The sequence below is a fragment of the Dryobates pubescens genome, chromosome 11, assembly GCF_014839835.1.
Source record: "Dryobates pubescens isolate bDryPub1 chromosome 11, bDryPub1.pri, whole genome shotgun sequence".
Lineage (NCBI taxonomy): Eukaryota > Metazoa > Chordata > Aves > Piciformes > Picidae > Dryobates > Dryobates pubescens.
This window is the reverse complement of record NC_071622.1, coordinates 22,336,819-22,354,407: the sequence shown is the minus strand read 5'-3', so window position 1 is coordinate 22,354,407 and position 17,589 is coordinate 22,336,819. Positions and strand designations below refer to the sequence as shown.

At 38.1% G+C, this 17,589-nt stretch overlaps 1 protein-coding gene across 2 annotated transcripts in view; it reads left to right on the top strand.

The window, feature by feature from the left end:
• ST6GALNAC3 (ST6 N-acetylgalactosaminide alpha-2,6-sialyltransferase 3) overlaps window positions 1-5,416 on the top strand; it is a 233,816-nt gene extending 228,400 nt beyond the window's left edge. For both annotated transcript variants that reach the window (XM_054165041.1, XM_054165043.1), the window contains exons 4-5: window positions 56-163; window positions 2,083-5,416. In XM_054165041.1, the coding sequence (XP_054021016.1) occupies window positions 56-163; window positions 2,083-2,269 (295 nt within the window). In that variant the 3' untranslated portion in view covers window positions 2,270-5,416. The remainder of the gene's footprint in view (window positions 1-55; window positions 164-2,082) is intronic.
• The last annotated feature ends 12,173 nt before the right edge of the window (window positions 5,417-17,589 follow it).

Sequence of the window (17,589 nt, the reverse complement as noted above, 5' to 3'; positions counted from 1 at the left end):
AAAGTGTTGATAATTTCTCATTGCAATTTGTTTTTTGTATGTTGTATTTTTACAGAGTCCAGTCAGGTTCATATCTCAGTACGGGTTGGTTTACCTTAATTTTGGCTATGGATGCCTGCTATGGAGTTCACGTCTATGGGATGATAAATGACACCTACTGCAAGTAAGATCACAGGAAATTATTTTCATGCATCTACTGTTCTGAGGTCTTGTCAGAATTTCACAATTGATTTTAATATCATAAATCCAAAAAATTGATCAGGCAGTCATTTCCCAGTGTTTTGCATTGATATGGCACTGTTGTCAGCATCTTTAGTCCTGATACGGCATGAGCTGTTGATAAAATAAAAACATCTACAAAATCTAACATCAGATGTTATAAGGAACTATTTATAATCAAAGATCTTTTGCAGTTTCTGAATAATCTGGAAACAAAGCATGTTCATACTCTTCTGGCAAAATGTACTTGCTTCTACTGCTGTAGCAAATCCGCAGAGGAAATAAAAATATATTAGTTCTCTGAATACACCTGATTAGTCTAGGATAGTTACCTGAAATTACATTTCACCACCCATGAGCAACCTGCTTGAACTTTCTAGGTTATATATGGCTTCCTTTGAGTCCTAGGGGGGTTTCTAATTAGATAATAAAGCAAGTCCTGTGAGCTTTATCTCAATAAACTAACATAAATTCCAACCAACTACTGTTAGTGACCTAATGGTAACAACGGATTAATCCTATTGTCAGAAGTGTAACAATAAGCACAAATTTTAAAAGTCCAAATTAAATTATTTAATCTACAGTGTATGATAGAATAATATAAAATGAAATTGTTCCTCATTCAGAAAAGCAAGACATGTCATAAACAATGTATGATACCAGTCCAGTGCATCCTCAGCTCCTAGATTAAAGTCTTTGTGCAGACTCTGTCTCTACCTTTGGGGTTACTCCAGTATGAGACTCATTCCTGACAGATGCTTAAAAACAGAGGAGGGGGGGAAGGGAGGTGAGTGGAATTTGAGTCACAGCTCTTTAATGAGGGTATCTTAGCATTAAAGGCTGACTTTTTAGAACTTGCAGATCTCACTGATTGAGTCATCCAGATGGAAAGAACACATGTTCTTTGTTTATGAAAACACAATAGGTGCTCTGAAATGAGAGGTGACAGGGCTAAAGTTGTCCTTGCAGAGTTCAGCCAAGCTGGCATCACACAACCCTGATGTACAACCAGTAAATAGCATGATAGCATTTCAGTCTGTTGGCAGCAGAGGACAGTTGCACTTCTGACTGCAGTACCTACTTATGATGTGTATTATCCTTACAACTACGTCGTTCAGCCAATTCAAGAACAAGTTGCAATTGTTGGAACTATCCAATGAGTCATATAATAGCTTAGGTTGGAATGGACCTTAGACATCATCTACTCCAACCTCACCTCTGTGGGCAGGGACACCTCTCAACTAGACTCAAGGCCTCATCCAACCTGGTCTTGAACACCAGGGTGAAGGCATCCACAACCTCCCTGGGCAGCCTGTTCCAAAGTGTCACCACCCTTGTACTGAAGAACTTCTTCCTAAGATCTAGTCTAAACCTACTCTCCCTCAGCTTAAAACCATTCTACCTTGTCCTATTGCTAGATACCTTTATGAAAAGTCCCTCTGCAGCCTTCCTGTAGGATCCCTTCAGATATTGGAAGGCAGATATAAGGTCCCCCAGAGACATCACTTTTGTAGACTGAACAACCCCAGCTCCCTCAGCTTATCTTCATAGCAGAGGTGTTCCAGCGGAGTTTGCTTATAGATGAAGCCTTACAGACTGAGTTCTCCCAGGTTAAACAAACGGTGCAGTACCCATAAGAACCAGCCCATCAGCTTCTTACTGACTGCTATCAGAGATCAGTGTAGGTTGAAAGATACACTTAGCTTCATTTTCTATAGGGAAATTCATAGCAATCATGCTGTAATGAAAGCCCTTACACCGCAAAGGAGCTCAGGTGCTGACACATAGGAAGGATTTGGGTGCAGTTTATATTAATGTTTTCCTTAGAAATAATCCTTTTTTTTTTTTTCCTTTTTTCCCTAGGTCAGAAGGCTTTCGTAAAGTTCCCTACCACTATTACGAGCCAGGAAGAGATGAGTGTGAGGAATACTTTCTGCATGAAAATGCTCCATATGGAGGCCATAGGTTTATCACAGAAAAGAAAGTGTTTGCTAAATGGGCCAAGAAGCACACAATAATATTTACACACCCCAACTGGACAGTGTCTTGATACGGGGTTTCTTAACTCTCCTTTAACAGCGTATTGCAAAAATGTCTCCGTTTACATCTGGCTGGCCTTTCTCAGCCCAGGTAACACAAAACTAAAATCTAGAAGACAAAGAGGATGATAGTTTGGGTGTTGGCAAAATTAATCATCTGTGGAAGGCAGGCACATTGTTATTTCTTAGGGTTTTACTCCACACAGTGCACTTTATACTTCAACTGGATTTTACTTCAAGGCAGTAGCAGTTAAAGAGAGATGAGGTTTCCTGTATATACAGGTGCACACAGAGAACATGGTGGTTCCTTAAAACTTGTCCATCACCTTAATTATTAAAATTTTAATTTGTAGCTCATTTGCAGTACTAGTTCTCTTTGTGCTATTAGTAGATATTGTCTACAAAAGAACTATAAGGAAAAATAAAGACCTCCAAAGCCTTAGAATAAGTAAATAAAAAACCCCACCTGAATACATTGGACAGATGTGAGCACTTGCCTATACAGTAAAATTAGAGATGAGCTATACATGGTTCTTGAACTGTACATAACTCTTGCATGGGAAGACATTATTTACTGAAGGCTCAAAATTAATTCATAACTTCTGAAATGCAGCCTCCCTCCAGCCGGGTCCAGTTTCACCATCTTGGATGATGTGTTTTCTACTTTTTGAGGCCATTGTCCCACAGTTTAACTTCAGTAGCGCAGCACATAGCAAAGACTGTGTTTTGCAGCCCATTTGGCTGCAGTACCATGCTTGCTGTCAGTACCCAAACTGGTTAGTGTGAAGTTGTCTCATGAGCATATCTGTTTACTCCACTTGTGCCTTTGAGTTGCTTCAACATCCAAAACCTAGTGTTTTGAGAGTATTTCTCATGCAGCCATCGTACTTTGTTTTAAATCTCCAGTTTCTCCATCTTTAAAAAGGGATAGTATCTATCTTCCTCGCAAAGGAATTGTGAGGATTAAGTCCACAAAGCACTTTCCTGATGAGGAATGCTACAGAGCATTTACTCTTAACACAGAGACAATGGTACCTGTCATTTGCTCTTGTCTGTTGGGTATTTGAAGAAAGTGACAGCATGTCTGGATCTGATGGTGAATTGCTCTGTGCATCCGCTCTCCTACTGAGAATAATTTGTAATACTGAGTTCTCTCAGCTTGCATTGCTTCAGGTGGAGTTGAAAGGACTCACTGCCTCGCAGTATTATCTGCACATCAAGAGGCAGTTCAAGAATTTTAAAGTATATTCAGCTCTAGTTGAAATACATATTTCCAAGCTTACTCTCATGGAAAGTTTTCCAAGCTTGCTCTCATGGAAAGTTTTCAGCTGCAGCAGACTTATTTGTAAGGTGACCATAATTCAACTACACATGTGAGTCTTATTTAAACTGTATTTAAATTAATGCTTTACACTTAGAATGTGTCCTATGAATATTTTAACATCTGGAATGTCAGATTCAACACTGTAATAGTCAATACTGTGAACACTTGAAAGAATTACATGTGGAACATGACACACAGGGTTTACTCACACTACTTAAGCATTAACAGGAAACTTTGTATGCTTTTGTAAATCATCAAAAGGGGAAAGCAAAAAGCTATTTTTACATGTAAGTATTTGTATACTGACTATTTCCTATTGTATATTTGTATATATAAATCTATATTTTGTATGTTCATGGCATATATATTCTCTCATCAGCAGCTGCAACTCTTAGGATGGGGAGGAAATTTCTTCACCAGTGTTCCTCCTCCTGGTCATTGGGGTTTTTTTTTTGTTCCTGTTGGTAGGTGATGCCAGGGTGTCATCTCTCTTGCTCCTTCTGTTTTCTACTGCAAATGCAGCTTTCTGGTTTTATTTTTATTATAGCTCAGCTTTCACTGCTTATTCTAGTGGTGTCAGTGTTCATGCTGGTTGTCAGACCAAGACTGGGCCATCCTTGTGATGCTGGGTAAAAATCTATAGTCAACTACAGGTTCTGTCCCAGACTTCTTGCATGACTGGATGTCTCACCTTGTTTGGAAAAGAACAATAATATTTTCCTACTCCCTGTCTTGACCAATTTCTTGTAAGGTCTCAAGACTGGTATTCTCATTTGCAGTGTGTTTGTATAATGCCTTCCAGATGGTGCTGCCCAAAGTATCTGAAGTCCTCAGGCAATGCTATAATATACAAATAATTTTAAGTGTCTGCTTTCTGTCCCTGGAATTTAAAATTGATTGTAGGCTTAATATAGCATGGGATGAAATCAAGACAGGGAAGGGTCACAGATGAAGAGTTGTAGTAGCAAAAGACAATGAGCTAGATTTATTGTCATATGCATATGCACCTTTTCAGTCCAGATGGATGGCTTGATAGACAGAGAGCTAATAAATTTGTATTATAGGATGTAAAGAATGCAGGACCAGGGAAAACATTCTGCACATATTGTACAGGGCATCTTGGACAAAACTGTAGCTCCCATGTGGCAAGGGGAGCTGAAAAAGAGACTATCAGTCAGGTTGAACTTGTATTTAGAATGTCTTTGGGTTAACAGAAAGTGCAAGTGTGGCTGGGCTGGACAGACTTACATGAAAAGTGCTCTCATGAAGCATGGTGTTTCTCATGAATGAACAGAGCATAAGGATTCTGCCCAGATTGTGTTCATATACAAGGTAGTTTTTAAGCCTGAGAAAGTTTTTAGGATAATTAAGACTTTCCAAATCACCACAACTCTGCTGTAAAATAAAATACATGCTTCATGCTGAAGCTCCTTGTAAAGGGCTTGTACGCTGTATGAAACAAGATCTCATGCAAAGGCTAGCTACAAAAAAAATACAGCTCTAAGAACAGCTAAATATAAAGCAAAATTGAGATCATCATTAGAGTGTAGATGTCACAGAACAAAGAAAAAGTGTTGCTCTCTGCTTGAATTTGCAGTGAGAGCAGATCCACTTTTAGAAATGCTGCAGTGGGCTTCATTCATGCTAGAGTAAGTGAACATCAGTTCCATTATTTAGATGATGCTGTCTTTAACATAAAACAAACACGTATTTGCATGATTTTTATTACATGAATAAGGAACTGTGACCATTGTGTTAAAGATTATTCAACAATAAATGAATTTGTTGAAATCTATTTAAACTCAGCACTACAAAACTGAAGATGAAGTCCTACTCCTTGATGATTCACCTTCTGAGAGCAGTTAAGACATCAGCTGAGAATCATTCATTAATTCTTTAAAATAAAGCCTACTACAGTTTACCTGAATGTAATCAGACCCTAATTGCTTATTCACTCAAGCAGTCCTGTTTTAATCAACTATTCATGTGTATAAAACAAGCAGGGTGTTTACCTGAGGTTTTTGTAATAGTTCTTCATGTTACTGGTAATAGAGGAGTAGTCACAAATAGCTTGGCTTTTTTTTCCCCTCCATCAGTTAGCTAAGTAGTCACCAAATGTTTTATCATTTTATCAGCTTTTTAAAACACATTTATCAAAGAAAAAAAAAAAAAGGCATTTATAGTTAGGCTTGCTATAGGCTTAGTTTTAATAAATGTTTAGCTTTTCATATACATTATGTTTTATGTTACATTATCTTCTGATTTAATACTTTTTCAAGGAAAAAAAAAAAGTTTTAAATAGGAGCAGAAATTTTCCCAAGGAAAAAAAAAATCTTTTTGATTGGCTGATTACTAATTCACAGGTAATTAACTGAACAACATTAAAAATTGGGGTTTATTTTTCCTAACAGATGCAGCAGACATGATCCTAACATTTTCATTCCCACTAGATGTCCTGATCACATCCTTCTGCTTATAGCAAGGCCTCTTCACAAAGAGAAAAAAGTAGTTTATGGACCCAGCCAAATTCTCTTTCCATCTGGGTGGGGAGGCTCCATCTGCAGACTGCTTGTATCAGTTACATCAGTAAGGGCTGAGGAAGAGCTCTACATAGGAGCAGATGGTGTTCCAGCTTCTTTAAAATGCCCATAAAGTGCTTTAAGAGAGGATTAACCATTGATCTCTCCTGGAAATACTTTAACAAAGTGTTCTGTTTCTTCAAATGTTTTTAGCTCCTGTGTAGAATCATGGTCCTGCTCTCTCCAGTAGGAGTTGGCAGCAATGGCAAAACATGCCCTTTACAGGAAAATGTAGCAGTAAATTCTGTTTGTTGAAGATTTCTGTATGAGCAACACCAGGGATGAAGAAGCCAACCTGACTCCAATTATCTGAAGATTCACTGATTTAGGAATCTCTGAGGGCTTAATTTAAAACTAATGGAAATCACTCAGCAAGTTCATGAATACAGCACCCACCCCAGTAAAATCTTTTCACTGCTAGGTGCTAAAGTAAGCAGTGTTTTCTCTGAGAAGCACCATGTGCATGTAATGTGTTTTATAGTTAATAAAGAGGAGCCTATCCAGCACTTGAGGGCTTGGGGAGACAGTTGTTATTCACTTGCTCATGGGCTGGCCAGAGTAGGACCATGCAAAGCTGCAGCAGAGCACATGCTCAACCAGAGGACATGTCCAGGTAAGAAAGAATTAAATAATTAATCACTCATGAATTATAACTGGAGGATGCCTTTAGTAAGTAGAAAATCAGAAGCACTTTACATATTAATGTTTTTTTCAGTGTATATATCAGAAATAGCATATGTCTTTAGTTGTGTTCAAGCAAGTCTGGGGTTTGTTATGATAAATCTTAGGGTACCTGCAACAGTAGAACTCTGTGCTAGCGCCAAAGGATCACACAGGAGCTGTCTGTGGACATTGTGGTGTGCTGTGTACGACAGAAAGCAATTCATTACTGAAAAGACCTGGTTTTCCTGACTAGGCATAATTCTTTTGGGGAGAAGGTGTTTCATTTTCAGCAGATGTGTCTTATTTTGTTCCTTCTTTCCTGAGAGTCTACAAAGAAATGTGACTTAGTGAAGTATGATATGGTGAATAGCCAACCCCCAGAGTCTTTTGGGTTGGTTGTTTTTTTTTTTGGGGGGGGGGGGGGGGTTGGTTTGGTGGTGGTGGTGTTCTTTGTTTGGTTTGGGGTTTTGTTTGTTTTTTTTTTTTTTACCCTGGCTATTGCTGTGATGTGTGGCTAATGACACAGGGAAAAATAAGCTTTTTGTAAACTTTCTATTGCATAATCTCAAGAAGTCTCATGTGTCTGTTCTGAATTGGAGTTGTCTAGGCAAATCCTCCAGAGAAAGGCTGAAGGAGGAAGAGAGAGGGTCCCTTACCACTGAAAGACAGGGCTTCTGTGGAAGCCATAATAATCTGTGTGGCATCCTTAGTCCTGCTTCCCCCAGTTATAGCCTCCTACCCCATCTACAGCTTAGAGCCCTTTCCAGCTCTATTGGACGAAGTGCATTCTCCGGCTAAATTTTGCAGCCTGTGAGCTGCACAAAATCTGCCCCATCCTCTCTTTCTGTAGGGCCAGGAGAGTGGTGATACTAACTTGGGGGTGAGGAGTGATGGGTATTGGAGCAGGGACACTTCCTTAACATTTTTCTTGTGGCACAGTCTCACCTCAGGTGCTGAACTCAGTTTCTTTGAATGTGGTGGGAAAGGTGCCACTGGGTTTTGTTATTGTTTTCATGACTAATTCACATAGTTGCCATTTTATTTGTGTCTTAAATGGGTGGTTTCATGTCCTTTTTTTATTATTATTTGCTGCTATTTCTGTGAATTCCTCAAGATATGCAGTTGTCAGTATCTGCCACTGCTGTTCTGATTTACTGGCCCTAAAGAGACTGTAAACTTGAACTAATGCATGTTCTTACCATGTATTATACATGATAGCATGTTACACATTTTATTCTGGCACTATAATAAAAAAGGTAAGTTGTGTGTAAAGTTTAAGTGATGGAAGTAGTGCTTTTTTCTTTCTCTCATATGCTGCTGAAGGTACTTTGTTAGAGCCCTCTAAGTGCCATTAGCAGCTGGCAGGAAATCATTGAAGCTGGTCAGGAAGTACTTAGTAAATCTGACTTTTTTTTCACTGTAATATCAGAAATAGTTAAACTTGCTTCTGTGAACCTATTCTACTGCTCTGCTACAAGGAAGGCTCACATCTGAGTATGTAATGACTTTGTTGGTAAAGTGTTAAGTGATCACAATTTTGGGGCATTTATGGGAGCATCTTTTTAACAGAAATTGCATATGCAGAAGATTTGCTAAGATGCCTGTAGTTTCTTCATGTTATCACTGCTGAGAATAGTATTTCTGAGGATGGCCAAAGGAAAAAACAAAATTGTGTGCTCACTGCTCTTTTGGCTGTTCATCTATCCCATCCTCATGCACAAGTACATGCACACACATCTGAAAAACAAAACATGTCTGTAAGTGAAGTTTTTTTACCAAATAATGGCAAATAAGAACAAAAAGAACAATTTACATGGTAAATGTAGGTTCTAGTACAGCTTGATTCATGTTTATTCTGTATGTTCCCAAAGCTTATGTCTACATTAATGAGGAATTAGCTCAGCTGAAGCTGTAGCCTGAAACTGTTGGTACTAAGAACCTGAACACACCATACACAGTCTCTGGCTTGGTCCCATGGACTAAATGCCACTAGTGGTTGAAGCATATCTTTTGGTTTCATCTAAATGGAATCTAGTTGACATCCTCAGGAAAACTCAGTGAAAACTAAAGCTTGTTAAGTGAGGCCACTATACTGGACTGCCCCGCAGGAAAGTGAAATTCCTGACAGCCCATCTTTTGGCTAAATAGAAGCCCTTTGTTGAGTTCCACCGCTTACACAAACACACCCCCTACCCCAGGGTCTTTTGCATGGGTATTTTTCTGCATAGGTATTTTCTTTTCAAATCTGAGATCTGATTCCTCCTGTCAGATCACGAGAATCAAGGGCTCTTGACTCTTCCTAAAATTAGCATCCAAATGTGCTCCACAGATCAGAAAAGTGGTATAGGACAGAGTAATCCACCATGGAAATTGCTTAGTTTGATGAAGAGTTAACTGTGATTCCACTTGTGAATGTGATTTCATCATGAACATCCTGGATTAATGCATGCATTGTTTTTATATACCGCATCACGCATAAGAATTCCCTTCATCATTTTCCCAGGGGATTTTTGTTCTTGTGGGCTTCCAGTTGTATCTGTATATGTGTGCATATGTACATGTATATACAGTGTACAAGCATCCTTCCATTCTTAGACAGTTGCAACTCTGTGCTGTTAACATAAACTTACTTGGAAAGTTCATGTTACTCTATTTATCACATGTATTCTTTGGTTGCCTTTTTATTATGCTGACAAGTGTAGTCATAGTAGGTATCACTGTAGACTTAAGAAATTTTCATACTATTTGTACTTATTTTAGATACTTTGCCATGTGCTTTCTTGCTGTATGCTACTTAGGCTTTCCTCCCATTTGGAGAAAGTGATTCTATGTATTTACAAAATTGTGCCTGGGTTATTTTAAAAAATGAATAAATGTATACAATTTTCCAATTGTCTGATATAATTTGTATATGATTTTGTGCTTTTATTATTGCTAGTGTGTGTATTTTTATAATAGTACCTGACAGTTCACTGAACTCAAAGAAACAAAATCTCGGCTCTAGAAAATATGGCCTGTTGGAATGTACTGCCTGGGGAGGTGGTGGAGTCACCATCATTGAAGGTGTTTAGGAGGAGACTTGATGGGGTGCTTGGTTGCATGGTTTAGTTGATTAGGTGGTATTGGATGATGGGTTGGACACGATGATCTTGAAGGTCTCTTCTAACCTGGTTTATTCTATTCTATTTTAATCTGCTGCATACAAAACCAAAATGTGCCTAAATTATTTCTTAATTGACTTTAAGGGTTCTTTAAGGCATGTCTCCGAAACCCAGTAATGTTGGGTAATGTCTCCAGTACCCAGTAGTGTTGGATAAACTCAGCCACAAACCCTACCCTTACAGTAACTCAAGGTTTCGTGTGTGTGAAAACATGCATTTCACACACACACATGAACATGGAACTGGAGATTTGTAGAAAAGGTACATTGGATCCCATCCATAAAGGTTATGCCCTTCAAGCAGTCCCTCCAAGCATGGGGCTCTTTCAGAATTCAAGTTATTGAAATGCTTGGGAGTGGACCTTCAGCTCATGCTTGGGAGAGGTCTGTAATTCTGACAGGATATGGTAGAGATCCTATCTCAAAAGAAGGTGCACACCTCTAGTTGTAGCTATTAGTAGAGGAGGACCTGCATAACTCCAGTGAACTCCATGGTGCTAAGAGAGAAAAAGCCTTCAACGAACCTCTAAGTATCCTGTTTGATTGCCCAGCTAAGAACAAAATAAAAAGCAACAGTTTTCAATTTGTAAATTCTAGCTTGGCCTGTATGTACAAAATTAAACAAGTGTAGACAAACTGGGTTTGTGAATGGACTGGAAATTCCAGGTGTGTTTGTCAGTATTGGCATATATATAATGCAGCAGCTTTCATCATCTCACTTTGGGCCAGATTCTGATACTCAGATATTCATGGCACAGAGATTTGTTTCTCTGAAGACATTCAAAACCCTTGTGGATATGTTCCTGTGAGACCTACTGTGGGTGATCCTGCTCTCGCAAGGGGGTCAGACTCAATGATGTTTTGAGGTCCATTCTAACCCCTAACATTCTGTGATTCCTTTATGAACTGGGCTATTTTGTAAGCCACTGCAAGGAGGGGAAGGAAAAAGAAAATTTCTGTAGTAAAAGTAAAACTGAATAAAGAGAAGAAGTGCTATTCACTTGCTCAGCTTTGAGGGTCCTTCAGATTTGATGTGCTGCCAAGGGGCTTGTTAAGGATTTGTGTGTTATTTTTCAGACATACTCTGAATGCTCCCTTCAGAACCATTAGAGCATGAGCTGTGAATGCATATTAATACCATGATGTAATATGGATTCATGTCATTCTTTTCCCATGTAGGACAGTTGGGTTTGTTAGTACGCCTGAAGTACATTCATGCTTAGTATGAATGGCATAGGATGTGAACGCAGATCTATTTGATCAGCAAAACAAATACTCATGTTAAGTAGTTTAATTACTGAATTATCCACCTTAGCCCTTTTCAAACCCTTATAGAATATCCATCTTGTCCTCTGAAGTTTTTGTTCCTCTGGCTTTACATTCAGACCTTATTTTATTAGTTTGCATCCGTAATGCTTGTCAACTGGTGTCAGTGATCTTTTCTTTTTATTGCCAGCTTCTTCCTTAATAACAGAGCTTTCTGCAAACCTTTAGAGTTTCTCCCAAATTGCTGATAAAAATGGAAACTGGAGTATACCCAGGAAGCTATCCCAGCAGATCATTCCCCACTTAGATTCACATTTTGAAATGTCAGTTAACCAGGTTTCAATTCATTCAATGTGTGACATGTCAGTTTTGTATTATCATTGTTTCTTAACTCAAATGTCATGAAAATCACATCAAATGTCACATAGAACCAAAGTATATCAAAAGTGTTGTGTTTTGCTTGTAGTCACAACAGGAAAAAAAGCCAGCAAGTGTGTTTGACAGTATCTATTTTCCATATTGCACGTAGATTGGCATTTACCATATTTCTCCTCTTTAATTAGTTAGTAATTGAGTCCCCTGTCAGCCATTCCATTACTTTGCTCCAGATCAATTTCAGACTGACAGGACTGTAATTATCTAGGTCATTAAGTTTATCCTTCTTAAATATTAACACAACATAAGTTTTCCTGCAGCTTTCTGGAACTTTCCCAATTGTTCCAAGACTTGGCAGAAAGCTGTAATAACAATAGACGTTCCTTTGTCAGCTTTTTTAACAGCCATTGAATACAAGTTACCTGAAGTTTGCTATACAAATATTTCTTACTTCAGTAGCTCCTGGTTTCCTTTGAAGGCTTTTTTTGTTGCCTGGTAGTTCATCATCCTCATGGAGCATCACTAATTTTCTGTCTCTTTCTTAAATACTGAACACAAATGCTTATTGAACACTTCATTCTTGTCTTCATTACTCTTAACAAATCTTACACTTCAGTCTGATAAATAACTGGCACCATTGTCAGGATTCCTAACATATTTGAAAAGTATTGTCCTTAATTCTCTGGCCATAAATTTGTCTTTATAACTTGGCTATTTCTATTGAAGAAATTATTTATGTAATTCCTTAATTCCACTCTACATGCAGTGTTACCAATTTTCTTTCATTTCATTGATTTACAATTATGTAGAGGCTTTCATTAACCCTTTGTGCTAGGTATTTTCTTAAACACATACCGCTTACTTTCCTAATCTTTTGGCTATTAAATACTTGTATTTTCTAGTTCTAGATCAGTTCTCTCTCCTAGCTGACTTCTTTACAATAATTTTCAGTATGTAAAAAGACTACATCATCTACTGCTTATGCTTCATTCTCATGATGTTCATAAAGAACAATCAAGCTATCATGATAGCCACCAGTGTTTAGCTCTCATATCAATTCCTCTGATCTCTTTTCATCATTTGTAAGATGACATAAAATTCTCACTTTTGGAGAGTTTTGGGTTTTTAGTTAAGAAATGTCCAAATATATAATGTTCAGGAAAATCTCCATTGGTTTTAGTACCAGCATCATGAAACTTCAGGCATATGTCAAGCAGGCACATAATAGTGCTGCAGTTTTGCTCCTACACATTACTGAAGGAGCAAAGGCATTCAGTCATACTGCCCTCTTCTGTGATTTGGTGATTTGCATGCAACAGCTACTATCCCATCTAGTGTTTTATCTGTTAGAGTATTGATCCATCACACTCAAGATAATTTGCTTCTGAGCCACCAGTGTCCTGAAAACAGACTATGTCTTTTTTTACTGTGGAGTTTCACTCTTCTTCCATTTCTCTCTACTTGATCTATTGAAAATAGGTTATAACCATTGATTTTAGTGTTCCAGTTATGCAGTTCTTCCCATCTTGTGTCAGTAATATCAGCTACGCTGAATTTATAAATAGGTAATTCTGATTCCTCTCCTTTTTACTCAGACTATTTAGCATTGGTTTATAGACAATCTATTACTTTTACATCCTTGATTAATTTTGTGGTCCTGATTTCATGCCTAATGAGGACTCGTACGGCTTTTTGTTTGTTTGGGTTTGTTGGGTTTTTTCCCATCAATTTCCCTTTCAGCATTCACTTTTAGCCTCCTTCCTAGCAGATTATTTGACTTTCTGCTGTACAGGAGACCACCCAAACTGTACCATCCTTTCACCTGCATCAAAATCAGATGCTCCATGTCCAGAATCTGTTGATTCACAAAATTGATTTATCAAAATCTGCATCTTTCTGTGGGAGAATTAAGTGCAATCAGCTGGCATTCTTCACTGGAAAAAGCAAAACATTCTACCAGAGAATTTCTGATTAACTCTTCTCCTGTCCAGAGGAGAGCTATCTAAATTAATTGCCTTTGACAGGTGAGGTCTGTCCTCATCTTGGCACAGGAGATAAGATAGTGGTTACAACACATCTGGGTAGACCTGCACAGCTTTTTAATTACAACAAAAGCACTTATCACAGTTGTCTTGTAAACAGTGTGTCAACAGAGTTTGGATTGCAGCTGCCTGGCCGTGGGATTTAATGGCTTACCTTTTTAATAGATACAGTGAAACATTATACTGCACTGCATTCTGTGACCAACTTTGCCTTCAACGTATTCTATAGACAATAGTTCATCAAGAGCTACTGCTCATGCCTTGAAATAAGGCTAATCAAATCCATTTGGTCTCACATTGCCTTTTTTGTCAGCACTTCAGGAATATGTTCAGTTCATTGTTCTGACACACTACAAGTTGCATTGCTTTATCATCTTAGCGACTTGATTGATGAAAGTCACTTGATGCATGATGAGGTCATCCACAAAAAGTCTGATCACTTCCTTGTCATATGCTAGTTCTGAAGAACTAGCACAAGAGTAAAATTTGGAAACTCCCCCAGCACTTAACTTTGTAAGATATGTCCACATGGCACAGCACAAGCCCATGCCATGCAGAGATGCTCTTGTTGGCTCCAAATGAACAAAACATGTCTGCACTCAAATGACATAGATTTTTTTACACTTTTGCAAGGAAAAAAAAAATGAGGGGAAAAAAATGACAGAGTACAGCATCACAGCTCTTCTTAAATATCTAGTTTCTATGGCCTGTGCTGTGAACAACAGATTGAGTTACTTGGAATTGTGAATCACTTTTGGTATTGTGCTGACGAATTCACACAGTCACATACACACATGAAATGCTATGGTAAAAATCTCACCCATTAAAACACCACAGATCATATCACTGCTGCACCTTTTCCCCCCCCCTGTAAATTCTGGAAGGAAGGGGAGACTACAGAGTTTATACTTGCTGAAAGTTGTATACAGTAAGCAACTTGAGATCTTCAAGCAATTGTGGGGGAAATTACCATGAACACTAAAATGAATTTATTTTTTGTTATCTCTTCCTGCTGTCTTGAAAAAAATAAAATTGCTTCTTTTCATCAGTACCTCCAAGATTTTTCAAAACAAAACTATGAAGCAGACTAACAAAGATGTTTTGAAGACGTTTTCAGTTACATGAAAGGAAGCAGTGGGAATTTAAGAAAGGCAGAGAAGAGAGTGAATATTTAAGCTAAGGACATCAAGCCATAACATCCCAGCGCTTTATGTGCTGCATTTCTCATTGGTATCAATGGGAGCGCATTCTTAAAGCTTAGTACAGGACTTGAGGTTCTTTTCTTTGTATCTGCTAATGGCTATAAAACACAGGGGGGAAAAGGCCAGTTGTTCTGCTGCTGAAGCCTTTGTATTATCTTTCATGATACTCGAAATGGCAGCCAGCTGTAGTGAGGATTCAAGCAAGTGTCAGACTACACTTTTTTCAGGAACAGCAGGGCCAGGGAGTCGAACTGCATCATTTTTCAAGAGCAGCTTTGCAATACTTGGGAATTTTAAAATATGGAAAGTATCCTATTAATTTGAGTATGTTGGTGGTGAATGGGATAATTTAATAGCACCTTCCGCTCTCAAGTATTTCTTTCCTTGAATAGATTATTAGACAGCAAGATTTGAGGATACATACCTGGAATCATGAAAGCATGTCTACATGCTGAAAAGTTATTGCAATGAATTATAAGCAGTGGTAATAGTTTGGGATCCAAAGGGCTGGTGACCTTTGCTTTTAAAAACATGCTTTAAACGTTATCATTCCACAGCACCATCTCCTCAACTCTTTATCTCCTAAATGCTTTTGGACACACAGACCATGGGATTAATTATATACTGCAAGCAACAATTCATGAATATTTAACACACTCATTTATACTTAATGAATAAATTTGCATTTTGACAGTGTTATTTAATGTGGTTTAAGGAAATACTACTCATTACCTTTCAATTTTGTAGATTAGGAGAGTGTAATTGGAATGATAAGGTAGGAGAGAGACCGCATGATTTCCATGCGATTGTTCACACGGTTTGTTTCCACAGGTTTTTGATCAAAACAGCTCTGTTTGCTTTGTTTGGGGGAAGTTTCTGTCTGTGTCACTTACTTCATCTCAGTCTGAGAAGCGATTAGGGAGCTGCATTCATGCCAAGAGGCTGAGGCATAAGTCATCAGCCTCAGCCCTACTCTGACATTGTCCCAGCCAGCTGACTTTGGGGTGGGACATTCCCCACCTGACAGAGAGGTAGCCTTTCATTGGAGAAGAGCAATGTCACTCTCCAAGGAAAGCAAAGGAGGCAAACCCCAAACAGTTCCTTTTCTCTTTTTACATTCTTAATTTTTAAGCCTATCTCCTAGTTTGCAGAAAGGGAAAGCAGTGGGGTTTTTTCCTGTCAGTAGTCCTGATATGACAACTCTCTTCCATTTAAATTTCTAGGATTTTTTTTTTTTCCTGGTTGATTTTAATAGGACTAAGAACTCAACCTTTGGCATCTTTTCTTTGCTTGTTAAGCACATATTTAAGCAACTCAAATGTTTCCTTAAGGCTAGACTTGCCTTTAAAGATTTCTTAACCAGTACAAATGAGAAGTCTAAAAAAAATCAGAAGTAAAAATAGAATTGACCAGAACTTGTCTCAAATATTTCTGTACCTGAACAGCACTGTGCACAACAAAATATCTCACAGGTTTCCTCTATTTAATACCAAGGGTTGATTTTGTAAAACAGTTTTAAAAATGGCTTACCATTTTCTTCTTTAACAAAATATATGCATTGCTTCCATTTGTCATTTTGAAGTGCCATATGGTGGCAGATACTAATCCACAATATGTTGCCATAGTTCTCTCTGATCACTCTTGAAAACAACATAATTACCCAAATGGAGACTTGACCTTTCATTCCATTTTAATGGACTGTTTTCTGAGCACATTTCTAATCAAAAAGAATTGCACAAAATGTTATTGTCAAAGTTGTCTACATATAAATCATCTAAGAGAGGAAAAAATTTCAGGTCAGAATAAAGCTACACACCAACTGTTCAGCACCCAGAGTAATGATGTCTTGATCCTCACAGAGGGGCTATGGAATAACTTTGATGTTAGGGAAAACAAAGGTTTGAAATCTAAAAAATTTGTTGAAATCCTCTCCTCTGGGCAGCCACAGATAAGCAAAGCTGGCCTGTCTTTGACATGCTCCTCCTCCTGTGGGAATAGTCCCACAGTATATTAAGAGAGGTACAGGTATCAGTCAAAGCTTAAATCTGTACTTCAGTATTCTTCTCCTTTAAACTTGTGCAGCTTGAAATCTTAGATACTGTTTTTACTGCATTCAGTGAGCTGAGAGGACTATAGTTTGCACTCTGTATTGCTGAACGATGGGATTCCAAGTAGAAACATGGGAAGGAAGGAAAGGCTCCCGATCATAATTTTCTACAAGGTTCCACCTGTGCTAAACTTCAAGAGATTCCTCTGCAAAAACATCAAGAGCATTTATCTTTGCTTAAATACAAACCATAACACAATACATTTATCTTTTGAACCCTGTCCATGGTGCCAGCATATGTATTGCTAATTGACAGGGTTAGCACAAGGGACACAGACATAAAGAAGTTATCTTTTACCTAAGCATAGAGCAATAAAAGAACAAGCAAAATAATAATACAGCAAAGGTAAAATACACCAAGGTAACACAACTAATCATTACTACAGTGTTTACAGAGTTTTATTCCTGTTTTGGTCACCCAAATAAATTAACATTCATTCTTTTGAGTACATTTTTTTTGACAAATATATTACCCTTTAGGTCTGGATTTCCCTTAAAGCAATTTTCTCTCTGGAACACAGCATAGATATGGGCTTAGCATACTGCCTTAACCATTCTACCAGTAGCACTAAATCCTAAAATTTCTGAGAACAGCAGGATTGAACCCTTAGTA